Below are 26,657 nucleotides of genomic sequence, written 5' to 3'. Positions count from 1 at the left end.
TTTTCATATTCAAAAACAGGCGTTATGTTTCCCCTTTTCCAGTCAGTGGGAACTTCACCAGACTGCCATGACTTCTCATATACAATGGATAGTCGCTTAGCCACTTCATCCATCAGTTCCCTCAGGATCTGCAGATGTATCTCATCAAGTCCCATGGACTTGTGTACCTTCAGGTTCCTTAGATGGTCTCAAACCTGATCTTCTCCTACAGCGGGTGGTTCTTCATTCTCCCAGTCCCTGTCTTTGTGTTCTGCATCTTGGGCAGTGTAGCTGGAGCACTTATTGGTGAAGACTGAGGCAAAAAAGTTGTTGAGTACCTCAACCTTCTTCATATCCCGGATAACCAGGGATCCCATTTCCTTCCTGAGAGGGCTCACATTTTCCCTAGTTTTCCTTTTATCACTGATCTACCTATAGAAGCTTTTCTCATTGCTCTCGACATCCCTGGCCAGATTTGTTTCTATTAGGGCACCGGCCTTCCTACCTGATCCCTGGCTGCTGGGACATTTTCTCTGTATTCCTCCCAGGCTACCCGTCTTTGCTTCCACCCTCTGTAGGCTTCCTTTTTGTGTGTCCAGGAGCTCGTTGTTCATCCATGCAGGTCTCCTGGTGTTGCATCACTCCTGAGCTTGAAGGAGGTGATCCTTGAATATTAACCAGCTTTCTTGGGCCTCTTTTCCCTCCAGAGCTTTATCCCATGCTACTGTGCTAAGCAGATACCCAAAATGGCCAAAGTCTGCTCCCCTGAAGTCCAGGGTAGAGAGTTTGTTGTGCCCCCTACTCACTGCCCTAAGGATCTTGAACTCCACTATTTCCTCATCACAGCAGCCAAGGCTTCCCTTGAGCTTCACCCTCCCCACCAGCTCCTCCTTGTTGGTGAGAACAAGGTCCAGCATAGCAACTCTCCTCATTGGCTCCTCTGTCACTTAGAGAAGGAAGTTATCATCAATGTATTCCAGGAACCTCCTGGATTGCTTATGCCTTGTTGTGTTGTCCTTCCAATAGATATCAGGGTGGTTGAAGTCCCTTGTGAGGACCAGGGCTTGTGAACGCAAGGCTGCTCCTGTCTGTGTATAATGGGCCTCATCCACTTGGTCTTCCTGGTCAGGTGTCCTGTAGCAGACCTCCACTATAATGTCACCTGTCCCAGCTCTCCCTTCAATCCTGATCCATAAGCTCTCAGTCAGCTCCTCACCCATCCCCAGACAGGGCTCTGTGCACTCCAGCCGGTCACTGACATAGAGGGTGACACCCCCACCTCAGCTCCCCTGCCTGTCCTTCCTAAAGAGCCTGTACCCTTCCATTTCAACACTCCAGTCATGGGAGTCATCCCACCACATCTCTGTGATGTCAACAAGATCACAGCCCTGCAGGCATGTGCACGTCTCCAGCTCCTCTTGTTTATTCCCCATGCTATGTACATTTGCATGGAGGCATCTAAGTTGGGACCCCGATGAAGCAGACTTACTGACTGGAATTCCTCTGTGCTGCTCTTCATGTGCTCTCCTGCTGACCCGTGACCCCTCTCCAGGCTCTGGGCATCTATTGCTGGCACTGGCACTGAGCTGGTAGGAGTGGGATGGATTGAGGTTCCCCTCCCCTGGTAACTTTGGTTTAAAGCCCTCTTCACCAGCTTGGCAACTGGTGGACGAAGTGGCTAAGCCAAAGATGCTCTTCCCTTTCTCTGACAGATGGACCTCATCAGCCCCCATTAGACCAAGTTTCTCAGAGCAAGTTCCATGGTTTAAGTAGCCAAACCCCTGGCTGTAGCACCAGTCCTGTAATCAACTGTTGATTTGCCCGACCTGACTGGCCCTTTCAACCCCCTTCCCTTTGACCGGGAGGACTGATGAAAAAACTAACTAGAATCACGGAACAGCTGTGGTTGGGAAGGACCTCTGGAGGTCTTCTGGTCCAACCTCCCCTGCTCAAGCAGGGCCACCCAGAGCTGTTTGCCCAGGAACATGTCCAGTGAGCTTTTGAATATCTTCAAGGAAGAAGAGTCTACAACCTCTCTGGGCAACCTGTGGCAGTGCTCAGCCACGCTCACAGTGAAAAAGTACTTTGTGATGTTCAGAGGAAACTTCCTGTGTTCCAGTTTGTGCCCATTGCCTCTGGTCCTGTTACTGGCCACCGCTGAGAAAAGCCCAGCTCCATTCTCTTTGCATCTTATGTACATTGATGAGATCCCCTTGAACCTTATTTTATCTAGGTTGAACAGCCCCAGCTCTCCTCGCCTTTCCTCATAGGAGAGATGCTCTAGTCCTTTCATCATTTTCACAGCCCTTTGCTGGACTTTGTCCAGTATGTCCATGTGTCTCTTGTACTGGGGAGCCCATAACTGGACAGAGCACTTCAGGTGTGGCTCCAACAGTGCTGAGTAGAGAGAAACGATCGCTTCTCTTGACCTGCTGGCAATGCTTTGTCTAATGCAGCCCAGGATGCCACTTGCCTTCTTTGCCACAAAGGCCCATTGCTGGCTTCTGTTCAACTCAAAGTGTCAAAATTCCTTTCCAACAAGCTGGGTGCCTCCAGCATGTACTGGTTCATGGGGTTGTTTGTCCCTGGATGCAGGACTTTGCAATACTCCTTGTTGAACTTCATGACGTACCTGTCAGCCCTTTTCTTCAGCCTATCAAGGTTCCTCTGGATAGCAGCATGACCTTCTGGTGTATCAGCCACTCCTCTGAGTTTGGTGTCATCTGCAAACTTGCTGAGGGTACATGCTGCTCCATCAACCTGATCATTAATGGAGACATTGAACAGTATTTATCCCTGGAGTACACCGCTAGTTACTGGCCCCCAACTAGATCATGCCACTGATCACCACCCCCTGGGCCCAACTGTTCAGCCAGTGTTCAATCCACTCCACTATCTGCTTATCCAATCCATACATCCACAGCTTCTCTGGGAGGATCTTACAGGAGACATTGTCAAAGGCCTTACTGAAGTCCCTGTAGACAACAGCCACTGCCCTCCCCTCACCCACCAGGCCAACCACTTCACCGTGGAAGTTGGCCAAGCATGACTTCGCATCGATGAAGACACGCTGACGACTCCTGATGATTTCTTTATTCTTGATGTGCCTGAAGATGATTTCCAGGATTAGCTGATCCATCACCTTCCCATGAATCGAGGTGAAGCTGACTGGCCTGGAGTCCCCCAGGTCATCCTTCCTGCCCTTCCTGAAGATGGGGGTGATGTGTGCTTTCTTCCAGTCTTTGGGCACTTCTCCCAGTTGCCGTGATTGATCAAAGATGATTGAGAGTGACCTTGCAACGCCATCTGCCAGCTCCCTCAGCACTTGTGGGCACATCCCACCCAGGGCACACGGACTTATGTATGTGCAGGTTGCTTAAGGATCTGTTAACCTGACCTTCATCCACCAAGCCTACCCCTTCCTCGCTCCAGACTTTCTCCTCTGCCTCTGGGACCTGGGATTCCTGAAGAAAAATTACACTCCTTTGGCACAAATTAGTCTTCACAACTCACGTGAGCTGTCATTATCACCCTACTACCTTTTAGGTGCCTGCAGATTGTTTAACAATATAATTTTATAGACTTTTTAGAGCTGAAGCAAGGCTGCCTGGGCAGCAGATTCCCGGGTCTTCCCCTCCGCTTCCCTTTGAAATGTTTCTTTTGACCTGACGCGTTTCTGTCTGTCTCCACTTCCCATCAGCGCCTGCAAATAATTGTCAAAGGTCCTTGAATATTGTGGGATGAATTCTGCCTTCTGCTCCTCAAGTTTCTGGTCATAACTAGTCCTTTTGGCACTGAAATACTCCGAAAACAAGACTCCGGCGGGGCAGCGCGGCCGCGGCCTTCCCGCCCAGGCCGGCCCCGGCCTCAGGAGCGGCTCGGCGGGCGCGTTTCCCAGCGTGTCTCTGTGGCGCAATCGGTTAGCGCGTTCGGCTGTTAACCGAAAGGTTGGTGGTTCGAGCCCACCCAGGGACGGCAGCGTAGCTTTTGGGGAGCGGGTTTTTTTTCCCTCCCCCGCGGGGCGGGTTCCGCGGTGATCGGATCCGGCCCGCGCCGCATTTTTGCCGCCGGGAGGTGCCTGAGACCCGGTTATATCCCCGGGGCCTCGCTCTCCGCCGGGAGGAACGTCCCGCTCGGCCGGTGCTGGTGCCGGGGCTCGGTGTCGCGCCGCTCCCCGGTCCCAGCCAAGAGCGACGGCGGCTACACTGATTTCCAGCGGCAGTTTCCGTAGTGTAGTGGTTATCACGTTCGCCTAACACGCGAAAGGTCCCCGGTTCGAAACCGGGCGGAAACACTAAAATCTTTTTCTTTCTTTCTTCTTTTCCTCCTCTCGTTTTGTTTAGTTTTCCCTTCCCGTGGCACCGCGGGACGTCAGTTTTTCTTCCGCTAAAACCCGCCTGCGGTGATGAGGCGGTACCAGGCACATCCCCCACCTCGGCCGCGGGCGGGGAGAAGGTGGCTCGGGCTTTGCCGGGCAGCGGGGGAGGCGCAAGAGCCGGGCCCGGGGGTTTAGTGTGAAGATTCGGGTCATTCCCCCGCACAAGCTTCCCAGAGGTTTAATGTGAAGATTCGGGTCATTCCCCTGCACAAGCTTCCCCTCTGCAAACAGACTTTGGCCCCGTCTGCTTGGAAGGATGACCTAAAGGAGGAGAAATGAGCCTCAGCTGAAATGGTCTGAATATCATCAGAAAACTCTGGACAAAAACTTCAAAAATAGTATGATTCTACCACCAAATGATACTATTTTCACTGCTTGTCCCAGAACGGTCATATGAGTAGATACTTGGTTAATTAGCTGAAGTTTTGGGTGGAGATAAAGCCAGCTAATGGTAACATTTGTGGTGCTGTGACACAAAGCATTTAAAAATCTCATCTTCCCCTGACAAAGCAAGGCTTAAAGGCAGAGGGAAGAAAAATAAAAAAAGAGATGCATACTCACAGAAATAGTTTGAAATGCTGTCTCAGAAAATTCAAATGCACAACAACTTCTTTCAGCTTTCCCTATTACTTAAATCTCTTGCCCTGCTACACTAATAGAAAGAGTCAGACAGTGAAAATACAGTTACAGAAAAATAAAACCACCTACACAAAATGTTGAGTTACAGTATGGAACAACTGTAAAACACTGTTTAAAGCCTCAAATATGTATTCCATACACAAAAATTATGGGCCATCCTCTCTAAGCCAAAGGGGTTGAACACACAGTCCACTAACAGAGGGATATAAAATAATTCGGGGTTCTCCTACTCTTCGACTCTCCATCTCTGGCATTTGCATTGAAAGGTTCTGCAACAGGACCAGTGCTCATTTTTCTCAAGAGGAAAGGGGAGATGCCTCTTCACCAGGTATTTCTGTAGCAGGTTTCCCAGAAGACTGCCAACCCTTACAGCTCACAGATTATTTGAACATGTTGCCTACTTGCCCTGTTTCTAAATTGAACAGGATTACAGCTAGCCCAAACCCTGTCTCGGGCATCATTATAGAAGCCCCTTTAAATTGTTAATCACGTAAAAGAATAACACATAGCCACATCCAGGGAGAGACAGCTCCTGTGGGTTTCTTTGCCTCTCTCCAGAAAATGTAAGCTGGAGGTACCTGGGCCCCAAGAGGTTACTCTTCCAGACCCTACATTAAAAAAGGGCCAAGCCTACTTCTTTACACTCCTTTCCCAGCATTCAGGCTCCTTTGTGAGCCCCGTGGCTTCAGCACCTCCCGCGTCAACAACTACCCTGTGCTTGTGCACAGCGGTGCAAAACTAAGCACGCTGCAAACTTCATCAGCCTTATAATCCTGTTAACCTCCTTCCCTCTCCTGCTCTGTCTGCACGCTGTCTTAGAGCTATACTTAGACTGTAAGCTCTTCCACCCCGAGACTGAATCCCGGTGGGTTTTGAAGCACAGCGCACACTTAGAGCTGCATAATCTGCGTAACATGCTTTGCTCTGAGCACGAAGGGGCTCACACAGCGAACAGCAGCTGTTTGGCTTTGCAAAAGGAACACAGGGAAGGCACAGTCACTCTCACAGTAACATTGTCAGGATGGGAATAATTATTTAAAGCAAAAACCAATGCTGGAAGAAGAAGAAAAGTCAATAGCCAGCCATGAAAAACATCAAGATCAAAATCAGATTTTGTAATCAGCACCATAATGAGTTTTTAGAACAGTGCTTTAGCAGGTATACAGCTAAAAATCCATCCAGGCAGCTCCTTTGCAGGTGGGCTGGTTTATTGTAGGCAGGATGTGAGAAGGCAGCTGTTTTTTTTCCCCCTGTACTCTTTGATAAAAAAGAGTTTGAATATATCATGAAGTGGCAAGATCTGAATCATAGTGCTACCTCCACCACAGAGCTGACTCTGAACTAAAAGCTGTAAATCTGTAAGTGCCACAATGGTGCCTTTCCCAAATCAGACGACACAGACTGACAAGATTATGTGATGGAAGAGGTGAACAAACATGAAAAAAAATAATCCCTTCAACTGCTCAAAGCCATTAGACTTTTGGAAATTTACTCTGTAACACCGATAAAAACTCCAAAATGCAGTGTCTAACTTCTGCTCTCTAATCCTATTTGCTATATGCCCACCCAGTGTATTTATAATTGACAGAAAACTAATACAATACTTCATGTTCTCCTTATAGCAAATAAAAGCTGCATTTTAAAACTAGTCTCAAAAGTCCAGTAACCACCAAATTCCAAACGGTTTCACTGGTCATGGGGTTTTCATTCAATCTTATCTGAATTCTCACTTGCAGAGCATCGGAGGCAGAAAAACATTTATGGAAAGGACAAATCTGCACAGTGTCATCTTCAGTTAACTATTTCAGAAAAAAAGGCAGCAAAGAACTTGCAGTACTAACAGATTTAGTTTCATACTTACCTTAATCTCAAGCTCTATTTATTTGCTCTTTGAGCTTCTATACCTATGTGTACCCACGTTGTATCACACGCAGCTGCAGGCCCAGGACTCCTAACATCAGTTTGCGGTGGTGCTGCCAGTGGCGACCAGGTGACCCTGGGTCCATGTCACGTCCTGAGCCACTGGTGAAGGAGTTCCCACTTCACAGTTGCAGGTAGCTGCAATCCAGCTGCTCACAGATGGTCTCTACCTTGAAGGCTTCTCCCCACTGCTTGGGAAATCCTCTGCAACAAGTAGTCGGAGCTGGGAGACACACCTCTGTTTTAGTGGTTTGCATATATAGAAACCACTAGTTGGAAAAAGCCACATGAAAATCCTATCACCCCCCTCAAGTCTTGCAGAGGCATATTTTTTATTCATTGATAAATCAAACTCTAATTTTGGTCAGCATTTTTTTTTTTTTTTTAATAAGAGAATTCACAAACAGGCAAATATTTCACCAGCAGTACACCAGCATTTTACATTCAGAATCGATTGATTTGTTTTCTATTGTAACATCACCAATTACAACACTTAAAGGAGTGCAAGTTCTTTACAAAGACTTCTATCTCAAGAATGAAATCATTCATTGTCTGAAGTGCTAGGTTGATAAACATATACGTAATTGCAACAGAAATAGCTTGGCAAGGTGAGTTCAGTGCCATTGACAGTTTTTCAAACAGTTCTTGAACCTGGTTCAAGCAATCCAAGACCATTTAAATCTATAGCCATGTCATGTAATAACAATTGCGTTCAGCTGCACCTTTTGGAAGAGCAAGACTGTGGACTTCATGTTTTGAACTTGAGATTTAAAACAATGAAAAAAATGCAGAATACCTCTAAAAAGGGCTGAAATAAAGTCTTGCTGATAAAATCCTTGTTATTTCCGAGTACAAGAAAAATGTACAGCTAATCTAATTTAGCATATAATACCCTTACCTCTGTGCCTATGAATTTAAAAAAAGACTCCCATCTAGCAAAACGAAAGCTATACAAGTCCAGAAACACCAAGATGTGAATCCCTCTGCTTACACACTGCTGTCTTGCCACATTTTCCATTGCTTTCTTCCCATTAACATTGCCTCTCCTTGTCACTCTCACATACGGACTGGGGTGCACTGCTCTAGCTAGCCATGAAAAACTCCTAGTGACAACAGTAATGGCTGATAAGTTACAGTTAACTTTAATTCTTAGAAACCATTATTTTATTAGTGAATTTGCAGCTAGGAATAACTGAAAGTTATATCTGATAGTCTTTTAGTGCTGCAAACTCTTATCCCAATCTTATTAATTTTACTTAAAAAATAATCTGGCTCAGAAAAATATTCTGCCAAATTATATTTTCAGTTACCCAGGATGAAAACTCAGTACGTGCCACAACTTTAAATAGGAAAATTTCTACCACGTATCCATCCTTTCTTGGATCCAAGGGTAAGCTTGTAGAACAGTAATTCTGAAAAGAGTAGAGTTCCTAACAGAATACCAGCCTCGAGATTAGTGTTGCAAATGATCTTCGTATCAAAGGATGCAAACATCCCCGATTACAAAGGTACTTTTTTTTTTTTTTTTTAAAAAATGTCAGACAAAATAACCTCACGAGTTGGGTGATCCGGTAAAATAAATCACTACTACCTAAATAGTATTTCTTATATCATTACATCATCAAGAGTATTGAAGTTTATTATTTCTCAAACTCAGTAGAATATGGATAAGTTTTCCATATTAAAAGCAGCAAAAATGAAGACTCACAGGAGCTTTTAATTAAAAATCACATCAGATCTGACAGCTAAAATAACTGCTTCTCAGAAAAATAAAATGCATTAAAACCTTGTCTGTTACAATAAAATTTTAAGAAAAAAAATACCTCAAATGTAAATTGTTCAAGTACAGCCAGTGTGCAATTAAACTAGTTAGAAAATATAATTTAACAGTGCTTTGCTTCAAAATATACATAATACTGAAAAACACTTTAAACCAAGAAACCAAGTATTTACCAAGTTTCAAACAGAGTTTCATCAAAGTGAGGTAAATCTATGTCACCTGCCATTGAGCTTGGTGCTGAAATGGAGAACAGGTCTTCAAGGATATCTTCCCTTGTAGGACTTTCAAACGCAAGTTTTTTTACACTGGGTTTGTTTACTGTATGAGGTTCCGAATTACTGTCCTTTACAGGACTGTAGTAATTGTGGTCCTCGCTTGTCATTGCTGCGCGTGGCACACTGGTCTTCTCATCGGACGCCATCATTGCAACACTGCTATCCACCATTTCCATATACATACATTCATCTTCACTTTTTGGAGCTTCTAAGGAAGCAACGGTTGAAGTAGGGGACAGTAATTCTGCCAGTATTTCATCACTGTTGTTATGGCTAGTGCACCCTGATACAGAGCTTGCATTAAATTCAGATTCATTATCTGCACCATCAATCTGATACTGCAGTTCCCTTAAAAAGCTTTGCAATAATTCACTGTCGTTGTGAGAGTCAGTTTGTGACAGGGTGCTTACATCTCCACTCACAGGTTTTTCAAGTTTCATCTGTTCCACTGCTAGCCTATCCAGTGAAGCCAACTTCTTCTTTTTAGCATTAAGTTTTTTTAACAGTTTTAGGCGAAGTTTTTTTGTTTTGTCACTATCTGACTCTTCTGCCTTCCCAGAGTTACAGCTAGGTGACTGGAACTGAGTCACTTTACCTGAGATACCCGATGTACTTCCTGGCTTATTCCAAGTTGTACCTGTAATAGTGGTATGACTTGCTGTTGGAAGACAAGTGCGAGAAAATCCTTTGAAATTCGATAAAGGATGAGCATTATTACTCTGAGGAACCACTGACTTTGGGGTCTCACTTGCTTTGTTTGTACTTCTGCTTTGAAATCCACCAAAGTTACTTGCTCTCTTAACTGGCAACCGCACTTCACTCATTTTTTGCATTGAGGGAGTTTTGCAACTTCTCTCATTCTTAAGAGCTGAGGCACTTGAAGGCATAAAAGAAGTATTTTTGCTTAATAATTTCTTTACCCAGCTTCCTACAAATCCTCTTTTTTGGTCTTTGTGTGAAGGCTGAAAGGAATTATTGGCAGCAGAAGAATTGGCAACCTGAGAATTAACTACAGTTTTGCTTGCATCTTTCAAGCCAGGTGACTTTTGTATAATATCCTCTACTGGTGACAACTTCTTGTTTAGCTGTAGTTCTGAATTTAATCCATGTTCTCTGTTAGGTAACTTCGTTCTGTCATCTGTTCTCTGAGCATGAGCAAACGATGAGTCAGATGGGTCAGGGTTGTGGGTTTTGGGCACAGGAGGAGTAGTATTTGCTAGGTTCAACTCTTCTAGAGGTAAGCAAATGCTGGAATTTTCATATAACATGCACGTACTGTTCATAGCTAGACTAGTTCCAGAACACTCTCCTGTATACAGGGTGTTAGGTGAAGAAGCTGATTCCTGCTGTTGCGGTGTGCCCATTTCAACAACAAGGTTATTTCCCACCATCTGTCCATTCAGCAACGATTTCTCTTCTGAGTCAACTTGAATTTCTTCAAGCATCAGTGTTACAAGATCATTATGTGCGAGATTTTCTAAACCATAATCAACAACACTTTCATCCTCACCTACTCGCTGCTGTTTCTTATCTGGAGTTCTCACAGAATCCTCTTTGTGATGTTCTGCAGGTATATTGTCTACAGTGTTATCAAAACCACAGTTTAACACCGTGGAATTTGACTGTACATTATTAAGAGGAAAGTCTTCAATATTTTTACCCTGGAACTGTGAATTCAATTTTTCTGGCACATGGGAAGTTTTCTTTTCCCAGATAACAATATGAATCTCTGAAGGAAGAACTTCAAATCTTTTATGTCTCTTGCAGTATGGTCCCTTTAAATCATCACATTCAAGCCAAGTTCCTGAAAAATAAGTATCAGCCACTGTAGAGACTCAGAGACTTTTAAAATTGAAATCACTATGCTCAGACACTTGTTAAATATTTTTACTAACCCATTCCCCTGACAAGCAGAAAATAAAGGTTTTTTTCCCCTCTATTACGTCAGAGAAAACTGGGATATTTCCACTGTAAAAAGATCAACCACCAGCAGAATTTGCAGCAATATCATTACAGGTCAGAATAGGTCAACCAGAAAACAAAGCTAAGGTTTTCTTTGCCTGAGCAAATGATGCTGACATCTTGTCTGAAAACACCCACAGAGCTCTGAGGAAAGAACTACCTCTCTACTTAATTTTCTCTGTAGAGCTTTGCATTGCCTGGGTAGGAGCCATGGTGGTTTAAGAGAAGCTGCTCATTCTAATAATCTGCCTCATAGTCTGCAAATTGTTCATACACCATGAGCAAGTATTTTACAGCTTTAAGAATTTAAAAATTGATATATATGATGTATAGGATGTTCCTAACTAGGCACTTCCCAGCTGTTTCCTCTTCCTATTTCTTCTTAAACTCTGGCAGTATGCTTTAAACAATTTTCATGTTGTCACAACACTTGAGAAGACTGCACTCCATTCTCTCTACAGAAGCATGAGAATCAAAATATCAACTTTCATCTTCTCCGATTATAGAGTTCCTGGCAATGGTACAACCATCATACCAATAGTAATGTTTCTAACATGGATGGATTTGTGCCTCCCACCCCTCAGGTGCAGTAAAGTTCAGAAATCAAAAGAAACTTCATTAATACCAGTAGTTCCATGGGTTCCCTCGCTTCCAGCCAAGAATGGATTAAAAACTGGCTTCAAAATAACCAAAACCATTTATCCCACAGCCATGCTCAGGCTGTATTTTTTAACTTTTACAAAGTTATAAAGGGAAACAACTCTACCCAGATAACTTTTGTCAGTGAGTGCAGTCTAGAACAGAATACTGCTGAACATATCAGTTAAAACAAACTGAAACCTACACCCTGAGTAACAAAGTTCCCACAATTACTTATAGAATTTTAATACAAAGTTTAGAGTACAGACAAAATAAATCATTGTTATTATATATGGGCTGTTAAGACTATTGCAGTAACCCATAAAACAGCTCATGAAGCATTATAATAGAATTTATGGTTCTTACCATCAGGATTCAAAGACCAGGTTATGAAGTGCTTCTTATCTGTTTGATACTGAACAATAGATGTTATTTGGTAGGTGTCTTCTTCAAACTGAAATGAATAGTTCTTCAGGTTGTTATGTGGCAAGCCTTCTACGAAATGGAACATTAATATTGAGGGCACTCTAATAAAGAAACAACAAAGAACCAGTTTATTACAACAAAATAGTGACAGAAGTTCCTAATGAAAAAATAAGGCATCTCAAAAGAGTATGTAGTTCTGCCCTTACTACTCTACTTCCACACAGGACTCTTCAGATTGCACAGCAGTCAAGGGATAAGAATATTGCAACTGGATATTCCATTTTGTTATAGGTTAGGGGGAAAAAACACCACCACGTAAGGGATTTGGGGAGTGGGGAAAATGTGAAAAAAAATAGGAGACAGCTGTGCCAGAACCACAGTAGGAAGGGACATTGTTCCCAAGTCAAACTAGTAAAGAGATGATCAAACAAGTTTTATCCACCAATGGCAGGGGCTGTGCAAAGGCTGACACTGGGTATCAGTTGTCTGTATTTACTACTTGGTAGTAAGTATCTATGACCTGGCTCAAACACACATGCCGGCCAGCATGTTAAACACTGCTCTATGTTTCATGTTCATTAAACACTATTTGCCATTTCAGCATTTAAGACTGATCTAAAATCTTAAAAAGTGAGTATTTATCAGAGTTTAAAGTTTAGGATTTCTGTAAACCCAAGATAATAGTTTCGTTTTGAAAGTGATACTATCAATAAATGGAGTGTCAGAATTTTGCGTACTTTATTTTCAAGTTCACATAATCAAACTTACTTTTCCAAAATCATCTGTCGTCTTTGAGATCTATCACCACAGTTATTACATGGTCCAACATGAATAGCATTAAGTGGATGCCAACCAGGGATTATATTCGTGAACGTTGTTAGTGTTTTCCTAGATCTGGACACACACATTAAAAAAAAAAAAAAAAAAGTTGAGTGGCTGATCAGAAAACAAGAAATATACACACTATACCAGGAGGAAAAAAGTTATAAAAATATTATGACAAAGACAAATTCTATTCATATTTATGCCATTTGTGTGAATTCCCCTGTGACTGCATTACATCCATGTCAGCGCTGAATTCAGTTCTGCCAAACAGCATCAGTCGCCATTTCTTTTCAGCAGCAATGCGGCCTTCAGTTTCACATTATTTGCTTTCTCCCTTAGCATGTTATCTCTGTTTCTTTTCCAAAATAAGACAGAGCTTGGACCAGGTTCCAAATAATTTACTAGCTAATACAGAATCTCAGGGAGAGAAGGAAGTGATAACAAATTACCTCAGAATCCATGTTATACAAGGTCTTGTTTTCAAAAACCAATACATTCAAAGCAGAGATTACACATAGGTTATATTGTATGAAAATACAATGTACGGGATATTAAAGTGAAATAACATAGTTTATTGATTCATTAGCCACAGAACGGACTTCGTTTATATTCAAACTAACCTAGATTTTTGAACTTTTTGAAAAACAACAGAATGTAACAGGGGCTCTTGAACACATCCTATTAACCAGGACTACACATTAGCTGGCAGTGTAACAGATAGCATTAATCTCATCTCGCTTGGGGATCTGGAATTTTATTGTATAAACCTAAGGTAGTGGAGAGAAACAGGTATTTTTCAAGTAAAGTGAGATGTCTTCTGAAGGTGTATCTCTGCTGACTATTCTGTACTATTCTGCTGACTCTAAAAGGAGCCTAAATTACTAACTTGTACCTGCAGCTACAGATAACTAAATCAATTCTCAAGAAATTACTTCCCTGTAATACTATTTTAAAATGGATAAATTATGTGAGGGAAATCTGATTCTTCATAACCCAAATGAATATTACAGGTATCCACAACAATTTGTATACTCTTAGCAAAATATCAGTGAGCATGGCCAGGAACTCGGAGAGTTACATATTATTTCTTTCTTAATTAAGTGATAACATGGTTTCATAAGACATGACAGAGCAGTAAACTATTTGTGAAAGCTAGCCTAAAAAAGTGGATCACATAAAACTTTACCAACAAGCTTAAGCTGTACAAAACCTGGAGATCTAAAGAAAATCAACTACTATATGCAGATTTTAAAAGGTGAGGTAGAACAGTTATACAGAAGCTACTTAAATTAAAATCTTACCGTTCCTGGTATTTGTAGCCACAACATACACATTCAAACTTCCATGAAAATGAATGCAAGAACAGTTTCTCAGCCTGTTGATCCAGTTTTAAGATTAGAGGGAGTGCAAACACTGGACTCTCCTTCATACCTTCAGAGATGGGGCAGAAAAAACTGTCACTGAATATCTGAAATCAGCTTTCAGTACTCCAAAACAGAAGTCGACAAGCTTATTTCTATGATTGTAATTCCAGTTACCCCTTCAAGGCTGTATTTCTCATCCTCACAGGAAAGGGATTCATCCATGTTATTAGGTTGGTATCTGTGACAATTTAATGACTACAGCATAGTTACAAAGATAAGAATACACTCTCTAAAAAGTAAAAAACAGTCAAGGGACAAACCAGCTGATCACACTGTAAAGTATGTGTGTGTCACCAATAAAAACAAATGTATTTTCAAACTGTTTTGTATGCAAACAGACATACATATTTTTATGTAGTGGCATACAAGGTTTTACATGTAGAGTTTCCTGAAAGTAAATACTGGGATGCTACGCTAATTACTTACCCAGTTCACACTTAAGCTGAGGCTGAAGCTGTGTAAACATTCTGTTTCTTATTTCATTGAGATGAGATTCTGCTTTTGGAAGAACATCTAAAGAAAAAAATACGTATATCTTAATGTATTTATGTGTAACACCCCTACCCTTTCACACACAGTTGTACCCCTAATATGTACTCATTCTCTGCAAACTGATGCCTTTCATACTGATCCATACTTGCCTAAAACTGTTGGTAAAATAGCCAGTGCTTGGTATTAATTGATTTTAAAATTAGAGAAGAATTTACACAAGTTATACACATTTCCCTGCAGTCTGATAACTAGAAATTACTTGACCTTACTTAAAGTATGTCTAGGAGTGTGTACCAACAGGTAGATAGTAACAACATTTAAGGACAGTGTAACCAGATATTACAAAACCTGGAGATTCGGAGATTAAGAGTAGATTTTAAAACCTAAACATTAAGATCAAAAGCACAAAAATTTGCTTACATGCTTTCTAACGATGTTATACAATTCATAATAAAACATTCAAATGTGTTGTTGCAAATTAAATACTAATTTCCTAAATCAGCCCTTAAAATAGTAAAAATAATTTTCAAGTGTACTTTATAGATCTTAGCATGTATTTTAAATTTTCAAGTTCCATTTTCTCTACACAACCACATTCTTTAAGCACAAGCAAGTACATAACTTCTGCTACACAATCAGGATCATAATCTGCACAAATTAAAGGATTTAGAATAGTTGTTGAAACCCGTTATTACTTATAAAATCTATGTATACAAAAAAAGTAAAAAGAAGTTTCTTGCAACTCTGTTGCTTTTGATTGTTTTTAAAAACAACTGTATGTAAAAGATGCTGAAAAATTACACAGAAGGGCAGAATAAATACTACACCTATTCTCCACAGAAATACTTTTCATCCAACCCCCTCTCCACCGTTGCCCAAATAAACTAATCTGTTTTGCAGCAGTTCCTGGAAATGAAAAGGTTTAAGTTATCTCAAACGACACCGTATTCCAACACCTAACATCCCCATTTAAAAGTTCTTGCACACCAGAGCTTCTTTGCAAACACAGCACAACAGAGGGGAAAGAAAAACATCTCAGACAGGTTCTGTGATTGTAGAGGGCTTCCAGGTAATAGCTGAAAACCTAAAACCAAGCAGCCTGACATTCTGGCAAGCAGAACATACAAATTACTTCAGAATCTTTTTGTATTTTTTCCTTCTGTAAAATAGTATGTTTTCTCTGTCACGGTGGATTAAACCATTTTTGATACACCTATTATTTTTCCCAGGAAAGATATTACATTCTTCAAGTTATCTAATATTATTCAGGGACTACAGTCTATATATTCAAACACAAACTTTTCCTGGAATGTCAGCTGAAAAAAAAAAAAAAAATCATGAAAGGTACTGGCTAAACAGAGATCTGTATTAATTCCCTGACAGATGATCTCTTAGAAGTTCAGACTCATTACAGTAATGGATCAGTTCAAGAGGACTAATCACAGAATCATGGAATGGTTTGGGTTGGAAGAAACCTTAAAGATCATCCAGCTCCACCCACCCTGCCCCAGGCAAGGCCCCCTTCCCCCAGCCCAGGGGGCTCCCAGCCCCGTCCAACCTGGCCTTGAACCCTTCCAGGGAGGGGGCAGCCACAGCTGCTCTGGGCACCCTGGGCCAGCGCCTCAACACCCTCATAGTGAAGAATTCCTTCCTTACATCTAATCTAAACTTACCCTCTTTACTTTTAAAACTGTTGCACCTTGTCCTGTCACTACATGCCCTTGTAAAAAGTCCCTCTCCAGCTTTCTTGCAGGGCTCCTTTCAGTACTGGGAAGCTGCTACAAGGTCTCCCCGGAGCCTTCTCTTCTCCAGGCTGAACAACCCCAACTCTCTCAGCCTGGCCTCATAAGGGAGGTGCTCCAGCCCTCTGAGCATCTTTGCGGCCTCCTCTGGATCCACTTGAGCAGGTCTATGTCCTTCTTATGTTGAGGGTCCCAGAGCTGGATGCAGTACCCCAGGTCTCATGAGAACAGAGTAGAGGTGGAAAATCACCTCCCTTGACCTGCTGGCCATGCTTCTCTTGGTGTAGCCCAGGATATGGTTGGATTTCTGGGCTGTGAGCGCACATTGACAGGTCATGTTGAGCTTCTTGTCAACCAACACTCCTAAGTCCTTCTTAGGAAAACCAGATCTTAGTTTAAGAGCCTTAAACTGAATCCACAGCACAGAAAATTATCAAAGGCCATACTAGTAGATTACAGTGACACATCCTCCTCTGACCCTCGCTGTGCTGCCTAGAAGGTTGCCCCCAGATGCCTATCGCTGCCCCTGTGCTTGGAGGTTACAGTCCTCGAACCCGTTAAGCTGCACGTGTGAGTACTCACTAACCCTTTCCAGGCAGTATGAACCAGGTTAATGTGTTTGACCAATTTTGACTAAAGCAGGTTAGGAAACACTATCATCCCCAGCACAGCTTGCAGACCTCAGGGGAAGCGTTCCTTCTATAACCACAGCTGGGGCCAGAAAAGAACATATGCTCCCAGCTTTACTATTTTTGGTGTTACAAGGCAACTGCCCGTTTATACAAGGATATAAACCACAACAGAAATTATTTGGAAGATTAAGATTAGAAGAGCATCCTAATAGGTTAACCAACAGAGGGGAAGGAAACAAATTAAGGCTTAGTTACACAAACGATTCACAAATTCTCTACATGGTATATGACAAAAAATTTCAAGAGATGCTTAGTGTTCAGTGCTTTCAAAGTGTGCATGTTTGCCCCAAGAGAAACAACTTCAGAGGTTACCGTGAATCTGCTACATAAAGCATGCTACTCTGCAAATGTAATGAATTATAACTCATTCTTTTGTGATCTTGAAATAGAACAGAGGCATAATTGAGTGCACTGTACTAAATTCCACATCTTCGTAGCAGATCAGATCAGTCCAAATATGAAGAAATAGCAGTTAAATTTACTCACCTTTTACTTTACTCCTTTTACAGGTATTCAGAAGCACAGTTGCTTGATTATATTTTGTTAACAGTTTCTGGAGTAAACATTTTCCATTATTATATTCTTCTGCTAGAGCAAATTTTAATGTTTCTAAGCGTACCAGTGCTGACAAAATACAATCTAACCAACAAAGGTTATGCACATTTCTCCACTGAAGACAGAAATCTGTGTTACTAGTTGAATCTTCACCATCTCTGAGCAAAATTTCAGATGTTGTTGAGCAAAGTTCAGAATTTGGCAAGAGTTGTATTGCGGGACTAGAGGTCTTAGGTGGACTTTCTTGATAGCTATTGGTGTTGGGGGTTGTTTCAAAATCCAACTTCTGCATGCAGGACTTGACACCATTAATAGGTTTTTGCTGGTCATTTTGTAACACATCATGTAGGCTCGACCTGGGAATACATAAGCTATTCTGAGAGCATTTGACAACAGAGTCTGCATCAACAGTGTGCTCAACACTGACCACATTATTAGTTCTTGATTTTTTTGGGTGGGATTCAACAGCAGAGAAGTCACCGATATCACACAATTTCCTTTTCTTCTGGGTAGATGGAACTTGATGATTTTCTGAATCAGCAGAAGTAATTATGCTGTTTAATGGTTTATAACCAAGTGGGTAGATACACTAAAGGAAAGAAAGTTACAGTGAAATCCACAAAGCAATCTCAGGTGAACAAGAGCTTAAAAAAGTACAAATCATACTCTTAAAATGGAACGTAGGCCTTCTGTAAGGTGATATTTTAATAAAATCAATATATAAATTCAACATATGTATGACAGGAAGGGTCTTTTATCCAACCACTGTCTTATAAGCAACTGGGAAGTAAATATATCAGTACCAATAGTTAACACTACTTTTCCACTAAATGCTTCCAACCCCTGAAAACAACATAATTTTTCTAAGGAGAGTCCTCTTTTCTTATTCTGCTAAATTCATTCATTTAGGGTACAGATTTGGCATTATTATCTCATGCCTAAGACACTACGGGTGCCAAAACTGGCAAGGTATCTTTCAGGCTAGCCCAATGCATTACACCAGGTGTTGATAAGGTCTTACATATATAGCTATTCTGCAACCAGAATATAGTAAAATTGCTATTACCAATCTCCAGAACAATACTATGATTATTGAAAAGCAGGGAAGGCAGGAAAAAGCAACTGAGACACCCATATCTAGTCTAGTCTGTACTAGTTAAAGGGCACCAGTTCACAGGGGATTGCTATACCCTCCCCACATATATGGAGCAGTGGAGAAGGGAGAGGCAGCAAAATCACAACTCAAATATTAAGCAGCACAGAAATTCAGCTAAGGTTAAACTTAAAATGGAAAATGAAAAACAACACTGTAATTATAATTACAAACCTATTTGCATTACCCAGACTTGAAGAAGGGAAAATGGAGACTCACATCTGCAAGAGTTGTGTATTAGTTACATGGATCATCACATTTTCACCTTGTATTCTGATTTGTACAAAGATTTATTTAGTATCACTTGTGTTCCCTTGTTACATATGCAAAACTCTCCTTTACTAATTTTAACCTACTCTTTGTCATTCATTAGGGTAGCTAGCTATGCCTAAACACTGCATGTACACAGGTTAGTTATGCTTTTGTCTATATACAGGCAAACATCATCCAGCATATGGACTCAAAGGGGCTGTATTTCAACAGTCTGCCTATCACCAACAAAATCTTGAACTTAAAGAGGTGCAGTTGCTGAAGATAAAGGCCTCTACACAACCAAACAAAACTGTTAATAATACCTGAGGATTTTCACAAAGAAAAATGGACTCTTGAAAATTAATGCGGTAAGTCCGTAAAAGTTGGATCTGGCCCTTCTCTTTGCAGACTGGACAACACCCATGTGCAGTTGCTTCCACAGGATTGCAGTTCTGGGAGGGGAAAAAAAAAAAAAAAAAGGTGAAAAAGCAGCATATATTTATGTATTTCATATATTATCCCAAGGTAAGACATACATACATACCAAGATAGAAAACCAATGTGCAACTTCTAAATATAATACCTAATACAATATAAAAAAAGTAAACTAGATCTAAAAAAAGTATTTATAAGATATATATTTGTACAGTAGAATGTTCTAAATAAGTTTATCTTTTGATTTAAACATTCAAATATTTAATATGATATATTTAACAACACAATTATGCAACATTTCATTCTACTTGAACTAAACCACAGGATACTTATTGCCAGGGAACACAAGCTCAGATCTTTGAAAGACAAATCAATTTGCATAGGAATGCAAACAGTGGTAAAAATAGTGCCAGTAAATAAATCAAAGGCACAGATTTACTTAGAATAATCTTTCGCCATTGTTATAGATTTCCGTGGAAAATAATTTTGAGAATTTTTTTTTGTAAAATTAAGACCAATTAAAAATCTCTCAAAGCAGAGAAAAATATGAACTTTGCACACATGTAAAACAAGTTTCAACTGACTTTTCCCAAATACCCCACCATGTGGAGTGTCGATTTCCCTATACCAGTCCCTTCTCCAATCACTTGCAAACCATTTGTAGTCTTCTGGGTATCCATCATTCTGAGCCACTGGCTAATTTATGTCACTTGTGACAATGTCATGACCACTAAGGATTTTTCAAAGACTCCTGAAAAATAAGAAGTGAATAAAACAATTAAAGAAAAATTAGATTAAATTTTGGGAAAAAAAAAATATACCAACAATGCAGCCTGTATATTCTGTGGAAATTAACTCAGAAGAGTAGTTTCTTAACTGAAAATACTTATTTTCTAGTGCAGATTATGAACTCGAAACTTTAAATTAAGTCACATAATAGCTTTAGGGCCTGAATTTGCAAGCTTATGTATTCTTTACACTCTGCAAGGTCTCACATATTTTCCAAGTACACTACACTTTGCAGAAATGTAGATGTCTTGCCTGGACATCTCAGATTACTGTATCTAACCTTCAGAAAGAACGAACTCCTTTAAAAATGGCTACAGTAAGATCCCATATGTTTATAGATGGCTGCTGAGGAACATCTAAAAAAAACTAACCAACCAAAAAAAGCCACTGTTGCATCTTTCAAAACAGTGAATTTATTGCATAATAAACTACTAAAAGTTTATCCTGCAAATGTACCAATTTTTAACTACAGAAGGGCATCCTGCTGCTACCCCCACTTTTCTGAAACTTCTCCTACTGTTAAGGTTACAGACTTCCTAGCAAACTGAAGTTCTTCCACAGTTACTGCTATATAACTCCATTGCATATTTTACCAGTGACACTGAATATTCTACTTCAAATGATTTCTCACATTCAGGGCCAAATTTTGCCTTTCTCACATATCACACAGACACATTTGTGGAGGACAACTTCAGTATGAACCAAGTGCACATTAGAAGGCAGCTCCTTAAGCCCATTCCTTCACTGGCCCTGAGGCTAACTACACCTTAAATCAGCCAGAAAACCACGGAGGTTTAGAACTACAGGGACCCAATTCTGCTCCTGTTGACTTCAAATGGAACTAACTAGAATAAATGCATATCTCTTTGAGATGCATGAGATAGTTAAGGTAACCTGAATTGCAAAGTCAGTGTGATATCTTTCCTTCAGCCACGACTGTTCCCTTTTCATTACTTCCACTGAGTAACATCCTCTCCCACCCCATGATGTCCTTTCAACCCCTTCTTAAACCACAGCACCAACTCAGATTATAGTTCGTTTCAAAAAAAGAAATTTCCCAAGGCATTCTTGGAGACCTGTGTAAACACCAGTTCAACCCAAAACCATTTATAATACTGGGCAAGGAGAGACCCTACAGAACTGGACAGAATGCTAAAAAACAACAGAACACGAATTAAAAAAGTGCAGTAGGAGAATGTAACAAGTCATTTCAAATCAGTCGCCAATGGCAACTTAAGAGAGGGTCAAAATGAGATGATGGTGTGTCCTATTGACACTTCCAACGCGTTCAGCAGCACTTTTCAGAATTACCGGGCTGCAGCATGCAAAGGCAGTATACCCTGACTTATAAATCTAACGGTTGTAATGGAAGGTAAGAACATAAAACTGTCAACTCATGTGCCTTAGAACACATGCTTAGTTTTCAAAGTAGAGTTGGAAGGTGTACAAGAAGCAGCACGGCCCCAGGCTCACTCAAGGCAAAAATTAATGAATTCACTCAACGTATAGAAGTTTGTTGGACTGTAAAGGAAAGGCAAACTCTCAAATTTTTCACAGTGGCAATAGCACTATCAGGCTGTGACTCAATGCTATTATCATTTATTTAGTCTATCCAGAAGCTTTTTTTTTTTTTTTTTTTATGCAAGCTGTGCAGATATCAACCACACATAACAACTTTATTCTCCATGCTAAAGCTAGTAAGAATACATCTCTAACTTGTTCAGGGGACTTTTAGTTAATTCCTTGGCCTGAAGCACTGTCAGGTCTCCAGAGCAAGTAAAATACATCGATCGCATGACTGGAACTTTAGACAATTTCTCACCACATAAATACGACACGCACTCAACAAGGTTAGTAACACTAACAACCTGCAAGTTAATCCTTTTTAAGCACGCCTTGGTTTTCTAAAACATATAAAACATATTTATTTCTTTGCAAGTCCTTGTTTTTCCTGTCAGCCCTCTCGAAAGGGAAGCAAGTATTTTTTTCAGTTATGTTCTGTTCCTTCTGTTCTTTTTAAAGCTTAAATTCTGTTCTGAGATGTACAATACCTCCCCTAACTACAATCACCCAGCAATAGTATTATAGTACTGGAGTCCAAGACTTTTATTGCCCTTATAGATATAATAAACATTTAAAAAAAAAGATTAATTGTCCTTTTATTTCAAAGACATGAACACAAAAAGCAAATAAAATGGGTCGGTCAGTAGTAGATATGCAGAGTGGTACCAAATGGCCCGCCTGTACTTTTCATTATTTGTAATGTTACAGCAAGTTATTAGTGATCCTTGCACAAGGTACAAAAATTGGGCATCAGATCAACAGTTACCAAGAAAAACAGCCAATTAAAAGACTGCTGTAGCAAATACTGAAACAACCCATTGTGGTAATGTGTAATATCCACATTACAGATGGAAAAGTACACAGGAATGCTCTTTCAAGCTTACTGGGTCATGTTTTAAACAATTTATACTAGTTCTTTTATCCTGGATACTTAAAAAATGTAATGCAAAATATGCTGTGGGCCTGGTATATGGAGGCTATGGTTATGCCTCCTTGAGTAGATGAGCTGATCTAAAGGCTCACTGCTGCAGAGTAGGGAGGTCCCTCTTCTTTCTCCCCCTCACCTTCCCTGACAGCTAACCCTCATCAGACTTTCCACAAGCTAACTGAACTCACAAAACAGCAGAAAACTCAGTAAAGCACAAGTTTTTCTGCTATTCTAGTGAGTTAAATTGGCCTAGAAAAAGGCCCAATAAGCTACAGTGTTGATGGGGCAGAAGACAGAAAACAAGGAAAAGGTAAAGGACTGGAATGATACAGATTTGACGGACAGACTGTTAGATGGATGAGGAACTGGCTGGATGGCAGCATCCAAAGAGTTGTGGTCAACAGCTTGGTGTACCAAGTAGAAACCAGTAATGAGTGGTATTGCTCAGGGGTCTCTACTGGGACCAATACTAATTAATGTCTTCATCTATGTCAGAGACAGTGGGATTGAGTGCACCCTCATCAAGTTTGTGGATGACACCAAGCCAAGTGGTGCAGGGACACGCTGGGGGCAGGGATGGCATCCAGAGGGACCTGGACAGGCTGGAGAGGTGGGCCTGTGCAAACCTCATGGGGTTCAACAAGGCCAAGTGCAAGGTCCTGCACATGAGTCCTGGCAATTCCTGGTATCAAAACAGACTGGGAGAGAAAGGGATTGAGAGCATCCCTGCCAAAAAGGACTTAGGGGTGCTGGTGGATGAAAAGCTGGACGCGAGCCAGCAATGTGCACTCACAGCCCAGAAAGCCAACTGTATCCTGAGCTACATCGAGAGAAGTGTGGCCAGTGGGTCAAGGGAGGGGATTCTCCACCTCGACTCGGCTCTCGTGAGACCCCACCTGGAGTACTGTGTCCAGCTCTGGGGCCCCCAGAACAGGAAGGACATGGAACTGTTAGAGCAGCTCCAGATGATGGCCACAGAAATGGTCAGGGAGCTGGAGCACCTCCCCTATGTGGACAGGCTGACAGAGTTGGGGTTGTTTAGCCTGGAAAAGAGAAGGCTCAGGGGAGACCTTATAGTGGCCTTCCAGTACCTAAAAGGGGTTTATAAGAAAGATGGAAAGACAAGGGCCTGTAGTGAGAGGACAAGGTGCAACAGTTTTAAACTCAAAGAGGGTAGGTTTATATTGGATGCAAAGAAGAAGTTCTTCCCAGTGCGGGGGGTGAGGTGCTGGCCCAGGGTGCCCAGAGCAGCTGTGGGTGCCCCCTCCCTGGAAGGGTTCAAGGCCAGGTTGGACGGGGCTGGGAGCACCCTGGGCTGGGGGAAGGGGGCCTTGCCCGGGGCAGGGGGGTTTGGAATAGATGATCTTTAGATGTCCCTCCCAGTCCAAACCACTGCATGATTCTATGGTAAAAGGGACCTAGACCTTTTGATAATAGGGAGCTTTATCTTAGAAAACAGTACCTTATAAATAAAAATCAGTTACAAATTGCAGTAAGCAGGTGACAGAACACCGATTACATTACAGTGAGGAGAACACCTCCTTGTTTAAAGGCGAAAGGGACACTTAAAAATGACCTTCCTGTAAATCACCTTATAAGTCTTCTTTCCTTCATCGAGGGGATATTGAAGAGATGAAAAGAAACAAAAGTGAAAAATAAAAAAAACCCTTCCATTGTGTTATTAGTTACCTCTCTATTCTTTATGCAAGAAGAAATCAGAGTATTATGTTTTTTCTTTATCTGAGGTCGTAAATATAAATATTCAACTCACAGCCCCCTCCCCCCCAAATTAATATTTTGTCTACAAAATGTATGCCATTAATTGAAACAGTAACAAGACCTCATGGCTATCACAAAGTAACTCTCTCTACAGTGCAGCCTACAAATGCTGGGCAGAACTAAAGATCTCCCTTACATGGAAGCAAACACAGATTTCTTCCCTGCAAGAAACCTAACACAGACAAAGTCAAATAAAGATAACACTACTGAAGTTGCAGAATAAATCAGCATGCAGCGTCATTACTCTGCTGTTCTAAAAGTTTCTTCTACAGTCAGATTTCTCTTAAAACTCCTCATATTAAATGCTTTTATGGGTATATGACAAGGGACAGGTACTACATGTTTTGTTGACAAATTGTTCAGTCCTTCTGAAAAAAAAAATGTGAGTTAGCGTGGGAAAAATATAGCTTAAACTCGTTATTACAGCTGCAGTTAAGAGACGAGGGATTTCAGGAAGGCATTTAGCGCAGGCAGAGCCTCAGTCTCTGACCCAAGGCAGTGGCAGTGAGGGGCACAGGGGTGGGATGCCAGCTAACTAGTCACCGGGCTGCGCTGGCCCACTGCGCCCGTCGCTGCCCTTCCTTCAACACCAAAAGGTGCTCGGTTGTTCCAGACAGATCTACGGTTAAACAGCCTCCGTAGTTCTTAATCCACCTCCAGAGTGATCCATACGCTACGGAACGACTGTAGAAGGAAAACGTGTTTACAGAGCGAGTTGTTAGGACGTTAGAAAACTGTGCAAGGGGACTATATGTATATACACACACGCACTAGCACCTCGCCGAGCCCATCTTTTATCGAGCGGCCCTTGCGCGAGCAGAGGGAACGCACACCTCCACCGCGCGGCTCAAGACATGAAATACTCAGTCGGCATTTGGAGACCCGTCGGACAAACCGCCCCGCCGCCGAACGGACACACACACACACACCCCGAGCCCGCCACCGGGCTCGGCGTGACCCGCCGAGCGCCGGGCCCCGCTCTCACCTGCTGCCCGCCGCCGGGCCTCGGCTCCCCGCGCCTCCGCGGCCCGAGAGAGACCCGGAGCTCCCTCAGCGCCGGCGGGGCCGCGCGCCTCCCCTCAGCGGCCTGCCCGCGCGCCCGGCCGTTAACCCGCCGCCTCGGGGCCGGCCGGCAACGTCACGCGCGGGCCACGCCGCCGCTCCCCCGGCCGCTGCGCAGCTTCCGGCCCGCCCCCGCCGCCATGCCGGCCCGGCCCGCCCCGCTCCCGGCGAGGCGGAGCCGCTGACCCGGCGGCCGCGCTCCGCTCTCGGAGCGGCCCGGAGCGCCGAGGCGCGGCAGCCCGGCGGGTTGCGGCAGCCCCCGCCAGCCCTCAGGCCCCGCCACGGTGACGGGAGGGACCGCGCCGCCCCTGGCAACGCCACCATCGCGCGTTGCTCGGGGCGGGGAGTCGGGGATTAATCAGCAGTTCATTGAGCACCTGCTTAAAATCACGCCGGGGGGGGATGCGGTTTAACCTTTTGTCCGAGGTGCGGTACCTCGGGCCTTGCCTGTCCCTCCCAGCATCGGGATGCTGGTTCTGCCGGCTCTGCGGAAGCGCTGCGGTGATGGGCAGACTCCCTTTTGAAAATCTCTTAAGCAGCCTCAAGTTTGCCTTGCAGTCTTTTTTTTGTTTGTTTTTGTTTGTTTGTTTGTTTGTTTGTTTGGTTTTTTTTCTATTTTGGAGGTTTCAGTCTCAAGAGGTTGAGGTGGTGGTGGAGGGGTTTCTCGGTCCCCAGGAGTATTCCTGCACTAGCAGTGCCAGGCTGAGACAGCTCGAGTACTCGATGCTAGCTTTTCAATCCGTCTTGGCCCCTTTTCCTCGAGCGTGAGCTGCAAGGAGCTCAGCAGCGACGGCATTTAGGTCAGTGCTCCGCTTCAGTTGCGTCAAGGCTGTCGGGGTGGACCAAGCCAGCCTGGTCCCCGGGGCTGGAGGATGGAATGAGCCAGGAAATTGTTCTAGTCATAGCGCAGAAAATTCCTTCTCTCTTACTGCCTGCTTCTGCTTTGCTGACACTTTCCTCTTGGTTGC

The 26,657-nt window shown here is 42.5% G+C and overlaps 1 protein-coding gene, 1 long non-coding RNA gene and 2 other non-coding genes across 13 annotated transcripts in view; 3 read left to right on the top strand and 1 right to left on the bottom strand.

The window, feature by feature from the left end:
* Positions 1–3,880: 3,880 nt before the first annotated feature.
* TRNAN-GUU lies at positions 3,881–3,954 on the top strand. Its single transcript has one exon. It is a non-coding gene; the product is annotated as a tRNA-Asn (tRNA).
* A 246-nt stretch (positions 3,955–4,200) lies between these two features.
* TRNAV-AAC lies at positions 4,201–4,273 on the top strand. Its single transcript has one exon. It is a non-coding gene; the product is annotated as a tRNA-Val (tRNA).
* Positions 4,274–7,274: 3,001 nt separating this feature from the next.
* USPL1 (ubiquitin specific peptidase like 1) overlaps positions 7,275–26,657 on the bottom strand; it is a 38,936-nt gene continuing 19,553 nt past the window's right edge. Inside the window, exons 1-9 of one of the 5 annotated variants that reach the window (XM_032982795.2) lie at positions 25,613–25,785; positions 20,153–20,319; positions 19,457–19,585; positions 17,660–18,317; positions 14,674–14,760; positions 14,125–14,254; positions 12,767–12,892; positions 11,939–12,099; positions 7,275–10,775 (exon numbers count right to left, since the gene is read on the bottom strand). In XM_032982795.2, coding sequence (XP_032838686.2) covers positions 8,866–10,775; positions 11,939–12,099; positions 12,767–12,892; positions 14,125–14,254; positions 14,674–14,760; positions 17,660–18,317; positions 19,457–19,585; positions 20,153–20,251 — 3,300 coding nt within the window. In that variant the 5' untranslated portion in view covers positions 20,252–20,319; positions 25,613–25,785 and the 3' untranslated portion in view covers positions 7,275–8,865. Of the gene's footprint in view, positions 10,776–11,938; positions 12,100–12,766; positions 12,893–14,124; positions 14,255–14,673; positions 14,761–17,659; positions 18,318–19,068; positions 19,103–19,456; positions 19,586–20,152; positions 20,320–25,612; positions 25,786–26,657 lie in introns of those variants that run through there. The other 4 variants (XM_032982796.2, XM_032982797.2, XM_032982798.2 and 1 more) reach the window with 4 other exon arrangements.
* LOC116959113 overlaps positions 25,830–26,657 on the top strand; it is a 36,517-nt gene continuing 35,689 nt past the window's right edge. For all 6 annotated transcript variants that reach the window (XR_004405644.2, XR_004405645.2, XR_004405647.2 and 3 more), the window contains exon 1: positions 25,830–26,489. This is a non-coding gene — a long non-coding RNA (uncharacterized LOC116959113). The remainder of the gene's footprint in view (positions 26,490–26,657) is intronic.

Source organism: Tyto alba, unplaced genomic scaffold (assembly GCF_018691265.1).
Source record: "Tyto alba isolate M040663 unplaced genomic scaffold, T.alba_DEE_v4.0 Super-Scaffold_2, whole genome shotgun sequence".
NCBI classification, from domain to species: domain Eukaryota; kingdom Metazoa; phylum Chordata; class Aves; order Strigiformes; family Tytonidae; genus Tyto; species Tyto alba.
The sequence above is the reverse complement of the archived record's forward strand: the minus strand, read 5'-3'. Positions and strand labels throughout refer to the sequence as shown.